This window comes from Euleptes europaea, chromosome 1, assembly GCF_029931775.1.
Source record: "Euleptes europaea isolate rEulEur1 chromosome 1, rEulEur1.hap1, whole genome shotgun sequence".
NCBI classification, from domain to species: Eukaryota; Metazoa; Chordata; class Lepidosauria; order Squamata; family Sphaerodactylidae; genus Euleptes; species Euleptes europaea.
In genome coordinates, this window is record NC_079312.1 from 127,700,027 (window position 1) to 127,722,800 (window position 22,774).

The window sequence follows — 22,774 nt, forward strand, 5'->3', positions numbered from 1 at the left end:
AGTTATGAATTAAATGGAAAGATTCCAGTTAGGTAAAATATAGGTGAACCAGCCCGTCTGACAGCTGAACGCTGCCAATCTGCTAACTTAACATTACCAGTCGAGACACGCCTGCCGTACGGAGCTTTATTGAGCCAAGGCTCAAGTAGGGAGGATACTGCTTCATTTTGAAGTTTCACTCTGCTCTGCTTCCTGGTCTAACAGAAGATTTTTGTGCTCAGATTCCCGGAAGCCTTCTCAAATTAGGGTCTCCCATTTTGGCTTTGTTGTTGGGAAGCACATACCTCATTAACAAGGCCCTCATTTGCCACATAATGTTACTTCCAGTGTCTGGAAAGGGATGAATACTGCCCCTAGCAAGCTTGCCATTTGGAACAGTATAACAGTTAGGGTTGCCAGGTCCCTCTTCACCACTGGCGGGAGGTTTTTGGGGCGAAGCCTGAGGAGGGCGAGGTTTGGGGAGGGGAGGGACTTCAATGCCATAGAGTCCAATTGCCAAAGCAGCCCTTTTCTTCAGGTGAACATATCTCTATCGGCTGGAGATCAGTTGTAACAGCGGGAGATCTCCAGCTAGTACCTGGAGGTTAGTAATCAAGAAAGGCTACAAGCGCTTACACAGGAGGTTGGAATTCAAACCAACAGCACAAAAACAAAGAGCCAACCTATGGCACATAAATACCAAAACTGGAAATTGCTAATAGAAGTGTATTATCAAAGCGACCAACAGGTATACAAACACAGTTGACAAAAAAATCAGGTGCAAGATCAACAGGTCAAGTATCACAATGTACATGAAACGCAAGGCGTTTGAAAGTTCAAAAGCAATGGAGTGATAAAGATGCAATGGGCTTCCGGTAAATTCCCATTTCATAGCGATTTTTTCAAGCTTCCAAGTCTTCCGCATGCTTAAGAGTCCATTTATGAAGCAAAGGAGTGTACCTTCCTTGTAATCATGGACGGCTAGCTGAGATGCCATAGAGTCCAATTGCTAAAGTGGCCATTTTCTCCAGGTGAGAGGATCTCTATCGGCTGGAGATCAGTTGTAACAGCAGGAGATCTCCAGCTAGTACCTGGAGGTTGGCAACCCTAAGGACAGTTCCGTACTAGTCCTAGGCCCACTCTGCTGTTTCAAAATGGAAGCTGGTTAACAATCCTCTCCACCAGGGAACCTGTTGGGGAAGAAGGGCACCAACCTGGCATTTGAAGCATGGATCCTGGAAAGTCAAATTCCAGCATACTGAATTTCATTCCCAAGGAAATGAAAACACAACATGGCACTTTACACACAGGCATGGAGCAAGGGGTCACTGGGTGTGTGTGTGTGTGTGGGGGGGGTAATTGTGAATTTCCTGCATTGTGCAGGGGATTGGATTATATGATCCTGGAGGCCCCTTCCAACCCTAGGTTTCAGTTTCTATGATTTCACGGCCTCTATTTAACTGCACAAAAGAAAAAGGGGGGGAGAAGAGCATAAAAAGCAGGAGACAGCAAAAGAGGCATCACTCTGAAAGAATTACATAATTCATACCTTTCTCTCTAATGGGGACCCAAAGTAGCTTCCAGAATTCCTCCTATTTTATCCTCACAACCTCCACTCTCTGAGGTAGGTTAGGATAGAAGTGTTTGACTTGCCTACGGCCACCTAATAAGCGTCTACAGCAGAGGGGATTCAACCCATGGGCCTCCCAGGTTCTCACTGGACACACTGTCCACTACACCATGCTGGTGTAGAATAGATACATCAAATAAAGGTTTCATACCCAAACCCATAAGCTGTTTTCCTAGCATCTGATGAGGGTTCCCTTCTCCTCACCTGCTGCTATGATTCTCATATTTACTTTCTTGAACAATTCAACTGGGACCAGGTATCCTATCCTGATGGCAGGTACTCTAATGAGGCCACTTTGTACCTTAATTTGTTATTATTTTACAAGGTTCATGTTGCTCTTAATATGGCTTGTTTCCTAGCTGAATTTGGGTCCTTTCACTCTTAAGCCACCCACCTTAACTAAGTCATACAACCAACCCACCCACCTAACTGTTTACGAATTATGAGAACCAACCAAGTCCAGTGCCCAAACTGCATCAGACTCACAGTGAAGCATGAGTTCTTTAGTCTAAGTAGAGGATGCAGAGAAAACCACTGTGGGTGGGATTTTTTAAAACCACAACAGTAAATAACAAAGAGTAAAGGCCCAATACAGTTGAAAACAGGAAGTGTTAAGACTACGCTTATTAGGGGCTTTAGTGTTTGGAATGAATCTATTTACCAAGTTGATTTGCCAGGTTTCTGCAATGCTGGGTCGCACTGTGTTGTGGAACAGCTCAATAGTTAAGTGTTGTAGTAGGAAAATTCCAAGACATTTTTGCTCCCCTATATGAAAGCTGATACAAAGAAAGTAGATTCCTTTGAAATGTGGTGTTGGAGGAGAGTGTTACGGATAACGTGGACAGCCCCCCAAAAAAGCACCACAGATCAGTGAGTTACAGATCAAATCAAGCCTGAACTGAACCTAGAAGCTAAAATGACTAAACTGAGGCTGTCATACTTAGGTCACATCATGAGAAGACAAGAGTCACTGGAAAAGACAGTCATGCTAGGAAAAGTTGAAGGCAGCAGGAAAAGAGGAAGACCCAACAGGAGATGGATTAACTCTATAAAGGAAGCCATAGCTGTTAAGGATAGGACATTCTGGAGGACATTGATTCATAGGGTCGCCATGAGTCGGAAGTGACTTGAATGCACTTAACACACACACAAAACTCAGGGCTACCAACGTATACAATTACTTCAGCTCTCTATCAGCAAGTTCTGTTTCCCACCCTGCTCAGTAGACAAGCAAAAGGCCATACATCACGACTTTAAAGCCAGAAGAGTATTCAGTAGGAGCTCACTTCTCTGAACGAGACATTCAGTAACAAAAAAAACCCTCCTCAAACACTAAACTAGCTGTTGCGCCAATGACAAAAGCTATTAAAATAATAGTAATAATAAGGCCGTCCAAGAGAAGAATGCACAAGTAAAAACCTACAAGCCCTATCAGGGTTATGTTCTTAACTGACTTACCTAAATAACAGGGACCCATTCTCATCCTGTACTATTTTTTTGAACATACACAATATTTTTTTGAACATACAGTTTCAAGTTCTAAAAGCCCTCCGAGTCCTGTTTTTATCCTGTGAGTTCACTTCGTGTTTTTCAACAGTAAGAATCATCCAACTCTCTTCCATGTACAGAAAGACACCACACTGCATAGCTGAACATACCCCTTAAGTTGCCATGGTGGTACCGTTTGATTGTTGCATCCATGGGCTATGAAGCCCAGTCTGAACACTTAAGACATAATATGACAAACATAAAGTCTTGTAATTTTCCAGTGGAAATGTCAGTTCAGTCAAGTCAACTCTGGCCCATCTAAAAGGATCCTTCACTAGGGAAAAGCCAACAATTTTGTTTAGGCAACAACTGAGAGAAAAGGTCTCCCCTTTTGCAACATACACAGTTAATTCAGAACAGGTGAGCTGTTACTCATTTCAGAGCAGTATGGAACTGAGTAAATGGTTAACCACCTACGGCACTTTAGTATGGCAAAGTATTTAATCTGATTTTTCAAAAGAACATATAGGATGTCTCTTTCAGACTACATTACTAAATGCTTCCTTTAAAAGCCTGAACATGAAATCAGGAGAGGGTAGGGTTATCACCTCTGTGTTGGAAAATACCTAGAGATTTTGGGGGCAGAGCCTGAGGAGGGTGGGGCTTGGGGAGGAACTTCAATGCCACAGCGGTCATTTTCTCCAGGTGAACTGATCTCTATTGGCTGGAGATCAGTTGTAATAGAAGATCTCCAGCAAGTGCCTGGAGGTTGGCAACCCTAGGAGAGGGAGTTCTTGCAGATAGCAAGGAGACAGAGGTATATAATGTATGTGCTGTTAACAAGGGCCCTTTCCAGGACAGAAGCATCGATATAGCTAATTCTCAACATGACCCCATCTGCTAGGGTTGCCAACCTCCAGGTACTAATCAAACAACGGCCTGCAAGTGCTATTCAGGAGTATGGAATTCAAAATATGGCACAAGACAATTTTTTCCAAAATTAGGAAAACAAAAATGCAAATATGCAAATCTTGCTTTTAGGTAAATATATTGAGAACAATTATCATACAGTCACACTTCTTGAGCAGAAAATATGTAACAATTGGTCTAAAAAAGACCCCAATTCATAACATAAAGTGTTACAATGTGAAAATATAAAGGCTCAAAGGCTCAATTCTTATTCAGTCCGTTTCAAAAGAGTCCATAAATATTGCCCCAGTAGGCAACGGAAACAAGACGTGATACAATGGAGGTCCGGTATAATTCCATTTCGTGTAAACTTTCTCAAGCCTTCAGTCTTTCCGTGCACTATTCTGTGGAAAAATGCATTGTTCTATAACATGCCATCCGTTATAAAATGCTGATGAATAGAATAAATAGATAAATAATTAAAATAACATACCATTCAATGCATAAAGGAGTGTACCTTTCCTGTGTATTTGGACGGCAAAGTAAGACGTCTAATTCATTCAATGAGCCACGTCATTAAGAAGGGTCTCAGAGAAAGCATACTCATTACCGTATTACCACAAAAAGTAGCACCCTGCCTTCTAAAGTGCCACGTCTTTTAAAGTGAAAGTTGCATAAATGATGTTATAAATAACTAGACAGGTCCATAAATGTATTGAGTCCATTAGGTATTAGGGAATTAAACATAAATATAAATCGGGACTCTTGTTGGGACATGAGTCGGTCTATAACAGTAATAGAAAAGGACTTGCCCTTATATTGCTATACAACAAAGAACTGCATCTCAAAATCCTGATGATTCTTTTCTAGATAGTGAGCGGTTAATGGCGCCTCCAAATTTCGGTTCTGTATAGGGGACCTACGTTCTTGGATTCTGATTTTAATCGCTCTCTTGGTTTTACCCACATAGGGAAGGCCACATGGGCATCTAATAACATAAATAACATATTTACTATTACAATTAGTGAAGTTTCTTAATGTAAACTTAAAACCTGTTTTCTCGTCCCAAAACTCCCTTTCCAGGGCAGAAGCATTGATATAGCTAATTCTCAACATGGCCCCATCTGCTAGGGTTGCCAACCTCCAGGTACTAGCAGGAGATCTCCTGCTATTACAACTGATCTCAAGCCAACAGAGATCAGTTCCCCTGGAGAAAATGGTCATTTTGGCAATTGGACTCTATGGCATTGAAGTCCCTCCCCTCCCAAACTCCGCCCTCCTCACTGCTCCAAAAACCTCCCACTGGTGCCGAAGAGGGACCTGGAAACCCTTTCATCTGCAGATATTTAAATGCAGAGATTGGGCCCATGGACAGACAAGACAAGATAGATCTTTTTACAAACGTGAAAAAGCCGCAGGTCTGCAGAAAAATCTGAAATCTTTAAAAAAAATACAATGAGGGGTTAACCCTCCAAATGATAGAAGCATCACTTGTAGCTTTAAGAAACAAGTGCCATCAGTGGCCATTGCTAGGTAACCATAATAGTATTGACAGCCTTGAAGCACTGACATCTGTCAGTAAAAGGCAGGGGGAGGCCAGAGCCCTTTCCAGGGCTGTTTTGGCCTTTGAAGGAGGATTTATCAGAGTCAGGTCCAACAGCAACCACTAGTGACTTGACATGCATGTCTTACCCAGGCCCAGTTGCTTGTTACTGTTCAACATGAGCAACCCTATGAAAGCCAGCGTGATCTAGTTGTTAAGAGTTTCAGAGTAGGATCTGGGAGACCAAAGTCTGAATCCCCACTCTGCTTTGGGAGGTCACAGGGTGATCTTGGGCCAGTCACTCACTCTCAGCCTAACCTTCCTCATAGGATTGTTGTGATGATAAAATGGAAGAGAGAATGATGTGTGCTGCTCTGGTCCCCCATTGTGGGGGGGATGAGATATATATGAAGTAGATAAATAGAGTTGAAGGGGAGGAGGTAAAAAGTAGGTTAGCTGGTGGGTGGGAAGGAGAGAAGGAAACAGGAAAAGTTGAAGATGTGGGGACTGTCAGAAAGACAGGAAGAGGAAACAGTGTGGGGAGAGGGATACAGGAGAAAGAGAGGTGCTCCCTGCAAGTACCTGCAGGTTCCCCACCGTGCACCTGGCCCCATCCCAGCCAGCACCATATAACTCAGCACAGCAGCTGGCACCATGCAGCTGGGCAACATTTTTCCTGGGGAGAGGCTGCCAGGGGGAGCGAAAGCTGAAGACATGTGGCAGATAACATTAGGTTGGTGGGAAAGGAGAGTAGGAAGTAGAAGGGGGTTTTCTGGAGAACGAAAAAGGACATAGTAGGGGGAAATGAGATGGCCCCCTCACAAACCCTTGTGGGTCTCCTGCTTTTAATAACTTATTAGCAAACTTCACACCCCTACCCCCACACACACAATAAATAGTATTGCTTAACTCAGGGGTCTCAATCTTTTTGAACCTTCAGGCACCCTTGGAATTCTGAAATAGTTTGGTGGGTGCAGCCACAAAATGAATGCCACAGGAGGCAGAGCCAGCCACAAAATGCCGCCAGAGCAATATTTTAAAAAAATCTGTACAGCCAATAAAATCTCCAGTGGCCTTTCAGAAGCCTTGCTGGGTAAAAGACGACCACTTTCTAAAAACAGTTGGCGGATGCTAAGAAAGGTGTCGGTGGGCAACACGTTGGGAACCCCTGGCATTAAGCCTCTCCTTCCCCATCCCACAGAGTTTGGAGCATTGCAGAGCAACTGAGGTTTTTAAATCCCATAAGAGCATAAGAAAGACCGAGGCCCATCAAGTCCAGCAGTCTGTTCACACAGTGGCCAACCTGGTGTCTCTAGGAAGCCCACAAACAAGACAACTGCAGCAGCACCATCCTGCCTGTGTTCCACCGCACCCAATATAATAGGCATGCTCCTCTGATCCTGGAGATAATAGGTATGCATCGTGACTAGTATCAATTTTTACTAGTAGCCATGAATAGCCCTATCTTCCATGAACATGTCCACTCCCCTCTTAAAACCTTCCAAGTTGGCAGCCATCACCACATCCTGGGGCAGGGAGTTCCACAATTTAACTATGCGTTGTGTGAAGAAAGACTTCCTTTTATCTTTTTTTAATCTCTCACCCTCCAGCTTCAGCAGACGCCGCCGCGTTCTAGTATTATGAGAGAGGGAGAAAAGTTTATCCCTGTCCACTCTCTCCATACCATGCATAATTTTATAGACCTCTATCATGTCTCCCCTCAGCCGCCTTCTTTCCAAGCTGAACATCCCTAAGCGTTTTAGCTGCTCCTCGTAGGGCAGTTGCTCCAGTCCCCTGACCATCTTGGCTGCTCTTCTCTGCACCTTCTCAAGCCCTGCAATATCCTTTTTTAGGTGTGGTGACCCATATGAACATGTGCCTGAGAGTTGGGTTGGGCACCCATGACCCAACTCCAATCGTACTGAATGTGTATTTTGGCTCCGACACACGCAGGACTCCGCATGAAAGTGCTTGCAGTTATTATTTGTAACAAAGAAAAGTTTTAGGAAGTCAAGGAGAAGCTTCCCACTCCCAATGACACTTTGTTCTTGCTCCCTATACAAAGAATGAGGCTTGATTCAATTCAGCTGCTTTTGGCAACACAGAACTTGAGAGGAAAGCCTGATCAGGTTGCTATCTGAATAGGCCTCAAAGCTTCAAGTTACAAACACCCATTATGTCTTTAACCAATTAGAGTCAGAGAACAGATTTAAAGTTCTAGCTGTAATAGTTAGGGGTGTGCACCGATTTCCACACACACCGGTATTTTTCAGGTTTGAGTTTAATAAACCCAAACCGTAAAAATACCCCCCCAAAATTGGCAAGGGCCCCCCTGCTGTCTGCACACTCTGATGAGTCAGAGCACGCGGGCAGTGGGGCCAGTAGGAACACTCCCACCTCCCTCTCCAAGCTGCATGCCGGATCGGGCCCGGATCGGGCCTCCAGAGTCCGGAGAAGGCTGGAGCCGTGGATCTGAGTCAGACAAACAGGTAAGTGATGGGGGAGGGAAGGGGGAAAATGGCAGGGAGGGAGGGAATGGCGGCGGGGCCAAAGCAGCCTGAATAATGCAGAAGAGACACTGTCCTTCAGTGTTACTCCTCTGAAGATGCCTGCCACAGCTGCTGGCGAAACGTCAGGAAAGAAAATACCAAGACCACGGTCACACAGCCCGGATAACCTACAAGAACCAATGCAGAATAAATTCAGCATTATTCGGGTCTGCTTTTTTGGCCTCCCTTTTTTGCCACCTTTTTTACCAATTTAAAAAAAAACCCAAATACCGAAAAGTTATTTTTTGGATTTTTTAAAATTCAGCATATTGAATGCACACCGCTAGTAATAGTCACAACAAAACATCCAATCAAGACTTACTTCCCTTGTCTCCCCCCGCATCTTCAGTTCTCTTCCATGAGTCCCAACATAAAGTACAGCTTGCATAGTTAAAGAACAGTTTTTGAATTCACCATACAGCCCATGGTGATTTGGCACACCAAGAGGCCGTCTGCACCACTTAGGCATCAAACCAGCTCTGATTAACCTTTCAAGGTACCACAAGACTTCCATTGGGCTGATAACATACTAACACAACTACCTTCTGGAATAATGTGCACAACAATTTATGCTGTGATATCTATATTCCAGACCAGGAGTGTCAAACATACGGCCCGCGGGCTGGATCCAGCCCCATGAAAGCTCTTATCCGACCTGCGAGCCAGCCAACCCCCCGCCCCCCGTCCCGATCTGGGCTGGCAAGGCCTGTCCCGTCCAAGTGACATTTATGTCATATCTGGCCCTCAAAACAAATGAGTTTGACACCCCTGTTCTAGACAGCTTGTTACTTCCAAGTAGCCAGCTCTTCTATTTACAATATGGAATTAGAAGCAGCATGTTCAGGAGTGGAGCTTCCAAGAACCATTTACACTTGAACTAAGTGGACCAAGCGTGGGCTTGTGTGTGCTGTGATGCCAGAGGAAGTAACACCTTCAGCCCCGCAACTGCAATATATCAGGTTGTCTCTGTTTTCATTTTGAATTAACAGCTTACTTCTGAGAATGTTTAAAAAAACAAAAAACCTCAGCTCCTTGTCTACATGTAAGGATTTAAATGTAAGCCCATTATTGGCTGTATATGATCCTCTCATGTTTATTTAATAAAAGGTAACGGTCCCCTGTGCAACCACCAGGTCATTCCTGACCCATGGGGTGACGTCACATCCCGACGCTTCCTAGGCAGACTTTGTTTACGGGGTGGTTTGCCAGTGCCTTCCCCAGTCGTCTTCCCTTTACCCCCAGCAAGCTGGGTACTCATTTGACCGACCTTGGAAGGATGGAAGGCTGAGTCAACCTTGAGCCGGCTACCTGAAACCGACTTCTGTCGGGATCGAATTCAGGTCGTGAGCAGAGCTTTTGACTACAGTACTGGAGCTTACCACTCTGCGCCACGGGGCTCTTGTTTGTTTAATAGCACCACTATAACCAAAATAGCTCATTTGCCTCCTCAAAGTGAAAATGTTGCCCAAAGGTGCTCCGCTGCTAAAATAAATAAATAAAAGAAGCCATCAGATCTGAATGGCCATCCGGAAGTCAGGAAGCAGCCTGCTAGCTTAAGACAAGTAGATGTAAACACTCTTGTGATGTGGCCGAGTAAACCCAGCACTAGCGTACCAAATATTTGTTCCGTTTCCTAGCCTGTGCTCATTTAAAAGCAGAGTGAAATCATCCCTGCTGAATGCCGTTCTCCCATTGCACAGCTAAACAATCCCGTTCCTTCCCACACCTCAGCCTGCCGGCACAGGCTGCTGTTCAAACATTTCCTGCTTGTTTCTTGGGCCACATACCTTGTTGAACTGGAAAAGGTCCCGCTTGAGCCTCTCTCTTACTGGGTCATGTCCAGGCCTCAAAAACCGCCTCATTTTCTGCTTTAATCACTTGGCACCAAGACCTAATGAACAATAAGGTGGATTTCAGTATCACAAAGATTTAACACACCTAGAGCATTTCAGACACACATAAAATTGAGGTTTGCAGCTTGCATTTTGAATTCGTTCCTCTGAACAGCAGCGTGTGCACTAGGAGCCAAGTATCAGACAACAGCAAATAGCTCTCTAGGGATGCCTGTCTTCAGGTGGGACGCAGGAATCCTCTGCAATTACAGCTCATCTCCAGTCTACAGAGATTAGTTCCCCTGGAAAAAATTGATGCTTTGGAGGGTGGACTCTATGGCATCCTACCCCACTGAGGTTCCTGTTCTCCCCAGGCTCCATCCACAAATCTCCAGGAGTTTGCTTACCTGGATACGCAACCCTACCCGCTCATCCCTTGCCGGTGGCCAGGGAGAACCTGGCAACCCTAAAGTGACCCTCAGGATGGCACCCAAAGACTCTACAGCATCTTTCCTGGTGCTCATTTTCATCTTTGACAAAGTACTGCACCCCCCCCCCCAAAGTTCCTGGCTTTCCTCACATCATTGGAGCAACAGGTGCTTCAAAAAAAACCAAAAACCATTGGACACCATCTGCAAAGAACATCCAATTACTAACAGTCAGCTCCATCACAGGGGAATGGCTTGGCTTTCAACCCCACAATGTTTTGCAATTGGCCCCAGCTCCTCTCTGGACCATTTTGAGTTGGCGCCAATTCTCCATTTGCAATGTTCCAGAAGAGCCCACAGGCTCAACAACCTTAAGAAGAGTTGGTTTTTATATGCTGACTTTCTCTACCACTTAAGGAAAAACCAAACTGGCTTGCAATCACATTCTCTTCCCCTCCCCACGACAGACATCCTGTGAGGTAGGTGGGGCTGAGAGAGCTCTAAGAGAGCTGTGACTAGCCCAAGGTCACCCAGCTGGCTTTGTATGTAGGAGTGGGGACACAAATCATGTGGGGAATCAAACCTGGTTCTCCAGATCAGGGTCCACTGCTCCAAACCACCACTCTTAACCACTACATCATGCTGGCTTGTGCCATCTTACCTGTTACACATCAAACAATCATAAGGACTCCTTGACATGTAACAGGTAAAACAGCACAAGACTTATGCTCCGGTTTGAAGCGACTCACCTTGGTTCCACAAAACCACTAACCAGGATTAGAAAGGTGAATATCAAGCCACCCAGCTTTTTATCACTCCTGTATCTATTCTGATGGATTTATTTAAAATATTTGTAAGCCTGCCTTTCTCCCAGTAATGATAAGTCTAAAAAATCCTATTACATGAGCTCAAATACGCACACTCAAAATTATACAAACTATGCTAAGTTGCTTATTTTTATTTTACACATTCAAGACACGTTCACATATGTTAGACTATTAGAGCTGACTTGGATGGTTAAGTAGGTTGCCAACCTCCAGATACTAGTTGGAGATCTCCTGCTATTACAACTGATCTCCAGTTGATAGAGATCAGTTCACCTGGAAAAATGGCTGCTTTGGCAATTGAACTCTATGGCATTGAAGTCCCTCCCCAAACCCCACTCTCCTCAGGCTCCGCCCCTAAAACCTCCCATTGGTGGTGAAGAGGGACCTGGCAACCCTAGGTTTAAAAGAGGTAGGAGGTGCCAATCAGACCAACACCAGTGAGAAAGGAGGCCCTAGCAAGAGACTAACTTCAGTTCAAAAGACATAACATGCCTTTTGACCACGGGTACCTTCAAAATGTACTGTCAAAGTAATCTTGAAAGTCTGGGAACTATAAAATCCTACAAGTTTTGGCTGCAAAGCTGCTCAGTTTCAGGCACTTAAATTACATTGTAGTCACCTACTACTGCATGCAAAATATAGCACTGAAAAAACTGAAATAGCAAATGGAAAAAAATGTTCTCAGAAAATGAAATGATCTACCTATTCTGAGCAGTGTACAGTTTATGTGCATATTTGGGCAGCTCCACACATTATACATGCATCCCCCACAGCAATTGTGATGTACAGAGAACTGTTTTGTCTGTTTCATAGGCATCTGACCAAGTGGACTCAAGTCCAAGAAAGCTTCTGCTACAATCCATTTGCCCCTCTTTAAGGGCCATGGGACTCTTCTGCACGCTCTGCGTTTATGGATACTAAGCCGAGAAGGTGGTTCAGGAGTGGGATGCAACATTAGTATATGGACTGAGTTAATGGTTAACCTGTTTTCTGTAGAAGGTGAAGTGCAAACACCTCTGCTTAAAGCAGATAGCATTGAGAAAGTGACAACCGTTCTGAAAACTGAAGGACTTGCAGCCTACACAGTTCTTTGCACCTCTTCACACACCTGAGTGCTTCATACTTACACAAAAGCCAATAAGCGACTGTACAGAGAAATAAATAGCCGTGATCTACTGGACTAACAATAGCATGTGGGGCACTAGAATACTGAGCCTAAAATACAACTTGTTCACTCACAGAGGAAGCTAAGGAAATACTATGACTTAGGTATGAATCATAGCTTAAGAGGTTTGAGGAACCTTGAATCCTAAGCCTAAAGAGCATGGGCCCAATTTTAAAAGGGATATTGAAACAGGGAAGGAAAGACATTAAGATCTAGAAGTAAATCTTCAAGCCCTATGTATATAGGCAGTAGGGTGGCCAGGCAGCCTGCTTTGGCAGGCAGAACCCTGCCTTCAGTCCCTTAAGGTGGCAGAGGAGAAATGGGTGGCCCTGCAATGTCACTTCTGACTGCATAACTGGAAGTGATGTCACCATTTTTGGGAAATCCTAGAGCATCCTACAAGGGTTGGTTACACAGCCAGAGGTGACATCGCAGCATTGCGGGATGTCACTTGGGTAAGTCTCTACCTCCCCACCTGAATCTCCCCGGGGCTGCCAGCCCACAGATGGGAAGGAGACCCCACCCCAAAGTCACTTGCAGACAAGCATGCTCACATACTTGCCACTCACACTTCCTGCAGTGGCTATTTGTACCAAGAAATCATATGTTGTTTGTCTCTGGGGCTGTTATGGCTCACAATGCGAATGACTGGAAATTAAGGCCTATCTACAGGAAAAAGTGGCAAACTAGAATTTACAGCCCATGTAGCATACGGGTAGGGTTGCCAGGTCCCTCCTTGCCACTGGTGGGAGGTTTTTGGGGTGGAGCCTGAGGAAGGCGGGGTTTGGGGAGGGACTTCAATGCCATAGAGTCCCATTGCTAAAGCAGCCAGTTTCTCCAGGTGAACTGATCTCTATCGGCTGGAGATCACTTGTAATAGCAGGAGATCTCCAGGTAGTACCTGGAGGTTGGCAACCCTACCTATGGGTATCCCACTACCGGGAGGGGGGAGAGAATTGTGTTATTGGTAGTCTTCTCATCTGGGTGACTTTGGGCTAGTCACACTCTCTCAGCCTCATCTACCTCACAGGGTGTCTGTTGTGGGGAGGGGAAGGTGATTGTAAGCCAGTTTGATTCTTCCTTAAGTGGTAGAGAAAGTCGGCATATAAAAACCAGCTCTTCTTCTCCTCTACTTTATTGATTACCGTGGTTGTGAAAGCCACTCTAGTTATCTTGAAAGATTTGTATTTTACATAGAAATATCACAAACTATGCCTCGTGCACTGTATGGCCTTTTGGCTGTTTATAATTTGCTTTCACACCTTTGCCAGCTGAAGATATGCTGAAGTCTTTCAAACAGTGATCTGCCCTTAAAAAGGCTGTGTTTTTACAAGAAGTCAGAAGATGGGTCTACAATGGAACACAAGTTACCTGGTTTACCATCTAAACAGATGCCTACAGATTACTTCAGGTGATGGGCAACTTAAGAACAAGCTAGACAAACAGAATTCAAAATAAAAATACTTCTGCAGCTTCACACACGTATTGCACAAAATATGAAGAATACAGCTTTACAAGTATCCCTATGAATCAATACATGGTTTAGATGCAAGCAAACTCACCATGTTGGTTTAAGCCTAAATTACATGTACAAATGGGAAAGATTGTGGTTAAAGGATATGAAACATATGTATTCACAATCTTTGAGAGAGAATATTTATAAAATGATGTATAGATGGTATTTAACACCAAAGAAATTAGCCAAAATGTATGGAAATATGTCACCAAACTGTTGGAAATGTCAAAAAGAAGTGGGTTCTTTTCATCATGTTTGGTGGCTATGTGAGAAGGCTAAGAATTATTGGGATATGATTTACAATGAATTAAGGCTGGTATTACAACAAAATATCCCCAAAACAGCAGAAATGATGCTGTTGAGTATAATACCTGATACCATAGTGAACCAGAGACCTTTTTTGATGTATGCTACTACCGCTGCCAGAATGGTATATGCCAGGAGATGGAAAATGACGGATATACCAAATAAATCAGAGTGGATTGAAAAAATGATGGAATTAGTAGAAATGGCAAAACTTACGGCGTCGATAAATCAAAAGGACGATAATGAATTTGCAAAAGAATGGGAGGCATGGTCTAATTATTGTAGAAATGAATTTAAGTGTGATATTAACAAACATATTTTGATCTAATTCAGAGCGGATGTATTGGATACGGATGTTTCTGTTATAATTGAATTAGATAAATAATACAAAGAGAAACAATGTAATTTAAAGGATCAGAGGAGGGGAGAGGGGAAGTTAAAGAATTATACTTTTTAATATGTGAAATGAAATGTATAATGATTTGGAAAAAAATAAAAAGAGAATTATTAAAAAAAAAAAAAGGTTTAAGCCTAAATTGAACTAGCACTGCATTCTCAATTTCTCTGTATCGTGGGACGCAAGGGCAGTAATGACACCGGGCAAGCTACTTAAGACCACACAAACACCCATTTGGTATGAAACTTCTAGACTGCAGCAAAGGTCTCAATAGCCGGAGATGTTTTATTACTTTATGCCAATGTAAACAAGGGGACTCATTCTCTCTGCATTCCAACCAGTAATGAGGTCATCACCCACATGGCATGTCATAAATCAAACTATTCCTGCAGGGGTTTTATTAGAACTGCCAATCAACTCACTACACGAGACTGAACCGTTCACCAAATTAAAGGGACATAACTGACAAGGTCAGCACGTTGCACACCCAATTAGATACCAAGGCAGAGTGAGAAGCCCCCATGTCTTTTAGGGTAATACAAAATATGACAACTAGCTCAGGGCTTGTCCTATAGCAAATACAACTATGCCTCCTATCCTTTGGACTAGGCCAAGATCATCAGTTAGGAGTGGGATTCTGTCAAAAACTCGTGGTTACAGCACATCTACACAGGCCAGCTCAAGTGTACTGAATGAAATGCACACCAAAGATGTACACCACCAGTGAAAGCAAGCAAGTGTTTATTTTGTCTCAACTCGGCAAATCTACCTCTTGAGAATTCTCTACATTTAGCAGCATATACCCTTAGACGAAGAAAACGGATGTACAGGAAACGCCCTCACATGTTAAGCATCCCTAATAGGCCAAGAGTTTTCTCACAAAACCCAATGAATCAACAATATCCTCTACCTTCCCAGCTGGCAGCCAGAGGAAAATGTATATACATCTTCAGGTAAAATGCAAGTTAAACAGCAATCTGCCCTCCTCTCTGAACTACAGTTCACCTCATCCGTCCATGAACAATTCTGTTATAAAGGCAGGTGCTATGGGATAAGTTCCTGAGTACCCACCAATGTTGCATGCAATAGTTCAGTAGATAGTCCCCTTTTTGCTGGTGGATAGAGAGCCAAGAATAACATTGGCAGTGGCCAAGTATCTCTCCACCATATTTTCCTTAAAGAAATAAAGGCTCCCTATCTACTGCTCAGCCCTGACCTGGATGGCCCAGGCTAGCCTGATCTCATCAGATCTCAGAAGCTAAGCAGGGTCAGCCCTGGTTAGTATTGGGATGGGAGACCACCAAGGCAGGCCAGGGTTACTGTGCAGAGGAAGGCACTGGCAGACCACCTCTGTTAGTCTCTTGCCATGAAAACCCCCAAAAGGGGTCGCCATAAGTCGGCTGCGACTTGACGGCACTTTACACACACACACACACACACACCCCCACACACACACACACACACACCTACTGTTCAAGACCCTTGGGTCATGGGAGCTTGAAAAAGAAAAGGAAAGTTCAGTAGATGATACAGCCACTTACATACTTAAGCAATGAAATGCCAGGAACACATTATAAACCATTCACAAAATGAACTCCAGTGGGGCAGCTCCTTCAGTGACCGGTTCACCAACATAGGAAGTGCCTCAAAAGAAGTACCGTACTTCTAGTGTCTCTGTTTTGACACTGTGCCACCCATGCTGATCTTGCTAGCAGCTGCCATCAGAACAAAGTTCAGTACACACCCAGTATGGCAGTCAATTGTCAGGAACAATGATTCAGCGTATATATCATCCACAAAGGCACAGAGGTTCGTGGGAAAAATGTAGCCATCTGGAAATGTTCCAGTGGAAGAGTGTGGTCTAACTTCCATGACTGTTGTTCACCTGCTACTTCATCCTATTCCAAGTGAGAGTTGTAGAGCTTCCCATGTCAGCAAGCTGAATTCATACCCATTAGTCCTTGAACCAGTTATTTCAGACTTCACAAGCAATTTTGTAGCTTCCTAATCTCTTCCAGTATTGAAATACTGATCAGAGTCATATTTACTTAAAAACAAATCTGCTATCCATTCTTAGTGGAGGTGGCCAACAAAAATCTAGTTAACGCAAATAAACAATAAAAGGAAGAGTGACTAGACCCGTGTTGGCGAACCTATGGCACTCGTGCCAAGTCTGGCACGTCGAGCCCTCTCTGTGGGCACTCGCGGGGGCGGCGGGGGCTTTGAAGGGAGCGCGGAGCCGTTCAAAGCCCCCCCCTTCCCTGGACTCCCCGCCGCCAGGCTTTGAAGGGCTCCCCTTCCCTGGACTTCCCGCCGCCCCCCCTTTGCCGAGCTGGGAGGAAACCTCACTATTCAAGTTAAATTGCCGTGTTGGCACTTTGGAATAAATAAGTGGGCTTTGGGTTGCAGTTTGGGCACTTGGTCTCTAAAAGGTTCGCCATCACTGGACTAGACAGTCCAATGGATTTTTAAAAAATTAATCCAGGAACAGAGAATGAAGACACAAAATACACAGACACAGCAAAATAAACCAAGACACTGCATGAATAATCTGTATGTCCTAGGGGCTAAACCCCAAGTTAATGATAAGGAGAACGGCTGCAGGGAGAGTATCGTATAGTCCAGGTGCCACTAGAAAAAGAAATGTCTGGTACCCACCCTCCTTGCCTCAAGCTGGGAGTAAACAGAGAAGGGCCTCAACACCAGATTTAGCACTAGGGTTGTCAGGTCCCTCTTTGCCATCGGCAGGAGGTTTTTGGGGCGGAGTTACAAGAGGACGGGGTTTGGGGAGGGACTTCAGTGCCATAGAGTCCAATTGCCAAAGCAGCCATTTTCTCCAGGGGAACTGATCTTTATCGGCTGGAGCTCAGTTGTAATAGCAGCTACTATCTGGAGGCTGGCAATCCTATTTAACACTTAGAAGAGCTAGATTAGAGTACAGTAGCACCTTACAGACCAACAAGATGTTCAGGATATAAGCTTTTGAGAGTCAAAGTTCCCTTCATCAGAACTAGCACATAGGTTCATACAGGAGCATAAATGGCCTTGTTGCCCTTCACAGCATAAAGCCATAAATGGTCTTGGCGTAAGATAAAGGCAGTCACCACCACAGATGTAGGAACTGGGGAAGATACATTACCAGTAACTGATCAGTCACTGACTATTCAATTGCACTTTTCCTATTAATTTCTCCTCTCCAAAGGGCAAAAATCTGTACTATTTGGTGCATTAGCTTGATGGAGTGAAGAGCCCTCAGGGAATACTTTTAGCAAGAACAGGTGTGAAGGGAAAAGTGCCCAGCATCCGCCACAGAAACCCTTCCAAGAGAAACAAAATCAAGAAAAGGAAGTATTAAATGCAGTAAGAGATTCAGAACTACGCTGTGTTTAGCTTTAAAAACCCACACACCACTAAACCAGTCCAGGAAGAGCCCCCAGACTGATCTTGTGAAATAGAGAACCACTATGAAACTTGATGCACATGCAGGTGGCTACTCTTGATTTTTCTTTCAGTTCCATCTGGATTATAATACACACCTACATTCCAGACATTACATGCAATTTTCTGCAGTACAATGCCCACAATGTCATACATCTTTTTCTTGTTCACTTGCAGAATTGACACATAATGGAGGCTAAGGTAGATAAAGCCAAGACTGCAAACTACTTTGGTATGGGCTTCAGTGCACTGGATTTTACAAGCGTGGAGGAGTTTAAAACAAATGAAATTAAATAAGCAGTTTAAATCAGAGTTTAAATCACCAAGCAGCCAATTTAAAACTATTGCTTTACATCAAAATTTTCCACTCCAAAAGCACAACTAATTTGTAGCTATAAACATAAAAAACATTGATTTAAAACTGAGCCATTATTCAACCCACAAGTTTCTTGAAAAAATATAGTAAGTTAAATGTTTACGGTAATATTAACATGTATGACCCCAAACAGTACCTCTTATAACTTGACAGCTTTTTGTAGACAGGCGTTAGGCTGTTAGTGGAAATCAACCCTAGAAGTTTCTTCATCTTACCAGTATTCCTTTCTGTTTTATTCTATCCATTTTGCCAATGTCATAACTACCCAACACAGATCCTTCCTACAATCTCAACCAGAAACTAAGGCTACTAGTAGTTACTGGGCAGATCGGTATTCTCCATAAGACGGAAATTAAGTGTTCATGTTCTTTGGCAGAGACAGTTCAATATTTAATTACAGTTTCAAGACAATTGTTGAGGTCAGGTAGCTTTTAAAGAATAAAATCACCCAGATGACTAAGATGCTTTCCCTATGGTTCTCAACAAAGCTGCTTTACTTTAATAAGTCAATTTTAAGGCATATTCACATTCAATTCATATTTCAACTTAAACCCCTTTTCAAAGGAAGCTCAAACTCAGCTTAAAAAATTATTTTAAAAAAAGCCTAGATCAATTTTAAACACCATTTTTTTCTTCATTTCCTCTAGCCTCAACAGCACAATTCAAAATGCTAGTCTTGACCAACACAGTTTGACCGTAAAGACCTTGGAGACTTGTGTCTCTCCTAGCAGCCCTCAAAATTCATCATGAAGAACAAATAGTCACCTATCTACTATCTGAAGAAGTGAGCTGTGGCTCACGAAAGCTCATACCCTGCCAGAAATTGTATTAGTCTCTAAGGTGGTACTGGACTCTTGCTTTTTTCTACTATCTACTATTTATTCCCCAAAGGTAGTCAGCCAACACTGTCACAACATGTAACACCACCATTTACTTGTACATCTTCTAATGAGATATGCTGTTTTCTGCCTTTCTGCCACTTTACAATGGACAAATCAGACTGCTTCTATGCAGAAGAATGGGCACAAGTGAGACATTACAAATTTAAAAAATAAAACAACCCAGCAGGGGAGCATCTCAACACCCACCCACTCTACCATGAGAACCCACAGACTTGAAAGCTGCCATACTTCAACAAAAGCAATCTAAAAAGGGAGGACTCCAAAGATAGAATTCATATGCAGACTTGAAACAATCCCGTGGTTTCAATAGAATATGCATATGATGAAGTAGGCTTTGGATCACCTGACTTACTAGGTGCCATAAGGCTTTGTTATTTTAAATATAGAAAGTAAATTGCTGCTCTTTAGACATTTATTTACACTATTTGACTTATTCTGCCAATTTACTGGGTCGAGCTAGTCTATGCACATCCTAATTGGATCTTTTTCTCCTTTGACTGAATCTTGGTTTTATTTGTGCCCTGAAATTATGCAACATACCTCTCCTGGTTAGCAGAGGTCTTCTGGATTCATTTTGTAATAACTGCCCCCTTCTCCTGCTATTTGTAATCATACGTGTATCTCTATAAACTGTAGGTCTCATTTCATGCATTAGACAAGAAAGTTTATGTCAATAAATTTAAGTCTGCCATACTCTTTGCTGTTCTTGCTACAAAGGCAGCTAGCTACATTTTTGAAATTTATGATGAAGAAAAAAGAGCAAGTACACAATTACTTCTTGACTGTGAATACCTGTCTGCTGGAAAAACATCAAAACCTATTCATTAGAACTACAATTTGAAGTCATGGTTAATTTTAAATTGTATTGCTGGCCAAGCAACTGTGAGACTGAAAACCAGCACTCCTGTCTTCGGGGGATTGCACAAGACATTTTGGCCATTCTTTTCTTCATAAAGATCAGGGTTGTGAATGCATAACAAAAAGGTTCAAATTCTTTCAAGATATGCTAATAGATACTACAGCAGTTTCCAACTGAATTGGTAACAGTTGTACTGATGTTGCTGCAGATATTTTAAAGTACATACATACCAATGAGATAAAGGGTCATCCTTGCCTATTGCCTGCAGCGGTAACATAAGCCAAATGATAGTTTTACATAATATCATATCAAAGAGCTTCAAACAAAGGGACCCCCCTTTTTTTTAACAAGGATGCAAGTTTGATGGGACATCCTTAAAGGCAAAAGTTGCCTAAATGATACTATTGTGTGCATACTACCACTGCATGAAACATATCTGACATATTTTTCTCTGACCCACAAAAATGTATGCTACAGCCATTTGTGCTCCAACAGACTAATACAGCTACCTTCCGGAATTTATATTAGGCTGGTGTCTTTCAACTAGCTATGCCAATTAAAAAAGGTAAAGGTCCCCTGTGCAAGCACCGGGTCATTCCTGACCCATGGGGAAACATCACATCCCGATGTTTTCTAGGCAGACTTTGTTTGCGGAGTGGTTTGCCAGTGCCTTCCCCAGTCATCTTCCCCTTACCCCCAGCAAGATGGGTACTCATTTGACCGACCTCAGAAGGATGGAAGGCTGAGTCGACCTTGAGCCGGCTACCTGAAACCAACTTCCGTAGGGATCGAACTCAGGTCGTGAGCAGAGCTTTTGACTGCAGTACTGCAGCTTAACACTCTACGCCATGGGGCTCCTAGCTATGCCAATTAGCAGTTTGCATATTTAAAGTCATTATTCTGGCTGCTTTTTTTTTTACATTTCTCAGGTTTCTTCCATAAAGCAAGAGATCACAGGAATATCTTTGTAGCAATTTGTGAAGTGGTACAGATCCTGCAGTCCATGTATGGAAGGCATATGGAGTTTTCCCACATTCCTCTCCATTCCTACTACCCCTTCCAACCCCTTGAAGGATCATCCCTGGGATTGCAGGACCCGTGAAGAAGGACAATTATGCAGATCAGTAGGCTGAAGAGGGCCAAAATGATGAAAACGACCCCTTTCCTTGGCAAAGCTGTACTTGAAGAGGAAGGCCCCAATAATTTCAACTTCTTATCCTTCCTCACTCCAGCATCCCAACCCCTGTGGTTATTCCTCCTCACAGGTCCCACAACCAAAGGAATGATTTGCCTGGGGCTGCAGGAAAAGAGGAATGGAGGCAAACTCCACATTTTCTACACAACATTTTGAGCATCTGAAGTACGATATAAATGCTGAGCGCCTGCTTGATGCCGAGTACCTGAAGTAGCCATTTATTATGAGACATGTATAATTTCACACTGATGACTCAAATTGGTGGACAAAAGCTACACCATCACTGAACAAGTATGGTCAAGTGGCTTTCTTCAACGCCTCTTCACAGGTAACAGGGTGTAAAGATGCAACTACTTCAAGATTACTTTGATTACAGGGATTCAGAACATGAGCGAGGGTGCCACCAAGCCCACCGTACCCTGCCGAGCTTGGCCAGCACAACATGAAGGCTAGGGGGACCAGGGCCACTGGCGCCTGGCCAGTGTGCACGTGTGCGGCACGCTTCTCCCCCCTGGCACTCCGTTGCCCAGCTCTGTGGCTGCCTGCAAGGACTTGAGGAGTATCTAATTTCCCTCTCCCAATATTCTCTTTCCCTTCTCTGAAAGCTTCCATGCCTTCTCCCCTTTTCCTGCTTCCTTCCCTTTCACAACCATACCCCCAACTACCTTTACCTTCTGTTTCCATCTTCAGCTTTCCCTCCGCCCTTGCAGTTTCTTCCCCGGAAAACTATGTCCCAGTTATGTATTATGTATGTGGAACACGGAACGTTTCTATGAGTTTCTTTTGAGAAGTAGGTTTTAAAATAAGACTCAATAATATTACCAGGGCATATTTGGCCTGCGGTCCAGAGAACAAACATGGCTTCAGTTTAGTTACCGAAAAGTAAGGCTACAATCTAAAACACACTTACCAGAAGAAACTTCCACTAAACTCAACAGGCCTTACTACGTCAGATTGGGCTGAAAGGTGTGTCATGGCACAGGGCTTTTTCCTAGCAGACAACAGACGATCCAAACCAGTTTTGCTGGATCACAAAATCAGCCAAGTTTCAAATGCTACCAAGTTTGAGCGGAAACTCCTGCATTAACCACAAAAGGAACATGCTTAAATTAGACTTGAACACTCATACAAATATCTCCATTAACATCTGCTTAAGCTTTAAACTGGATTTTGAAGTTTGAAAAATCAAATGCAGTTTTACATAGTTTTTTTTTTAATTGTTTCAGTCCAATTACTCACTAATAATTTACACAAATCTATTGCTTTTAAGTGAAAGTTGGCTTGGATCCCAACCAGAATTTCCATAGGCTGGGGTGGAAGCTTTCAACCATTCTCTCCTCCCATGGGAGGCCTGTACTTCCCCCCCAGACTTTTCCTGGGGCAGCATTTTAAGGGGCATTTCGCACTGCAGCGCTGCAGAAAGAATGGAAATTGG

At 43.4% G+C, this 22,774-nt stretch overlaps 1 protein-coding gene across 1 annotated transcript in view; it reads right to left on the minus strand.

Annotated features, from left to right (window-relative positions):
- LLGL2 (LLGL scribble cell polarity complex component 2) overlaps window positions 1–9,991 on the minus strand; it is a 54,295-nt gene extending 44,304 nt beyond the window's left edge. Inside the window, exon 1 of the mRNA XM_056858934.1 lies at window positions 9,886–9,991. Within this exon, the coding sequence (XP_056714912.1) occupies window positions 9,886–9,960 (75 nt within the window). The 5' untranslated portion in view covers window positions 9,961–9,991. The remainder of the gene's footprint in view (window positions 1–9,885) is intronic.
- Between the last annotated feature and the right edge of the window lie 12,783 nt (window positions 9,992–22,774).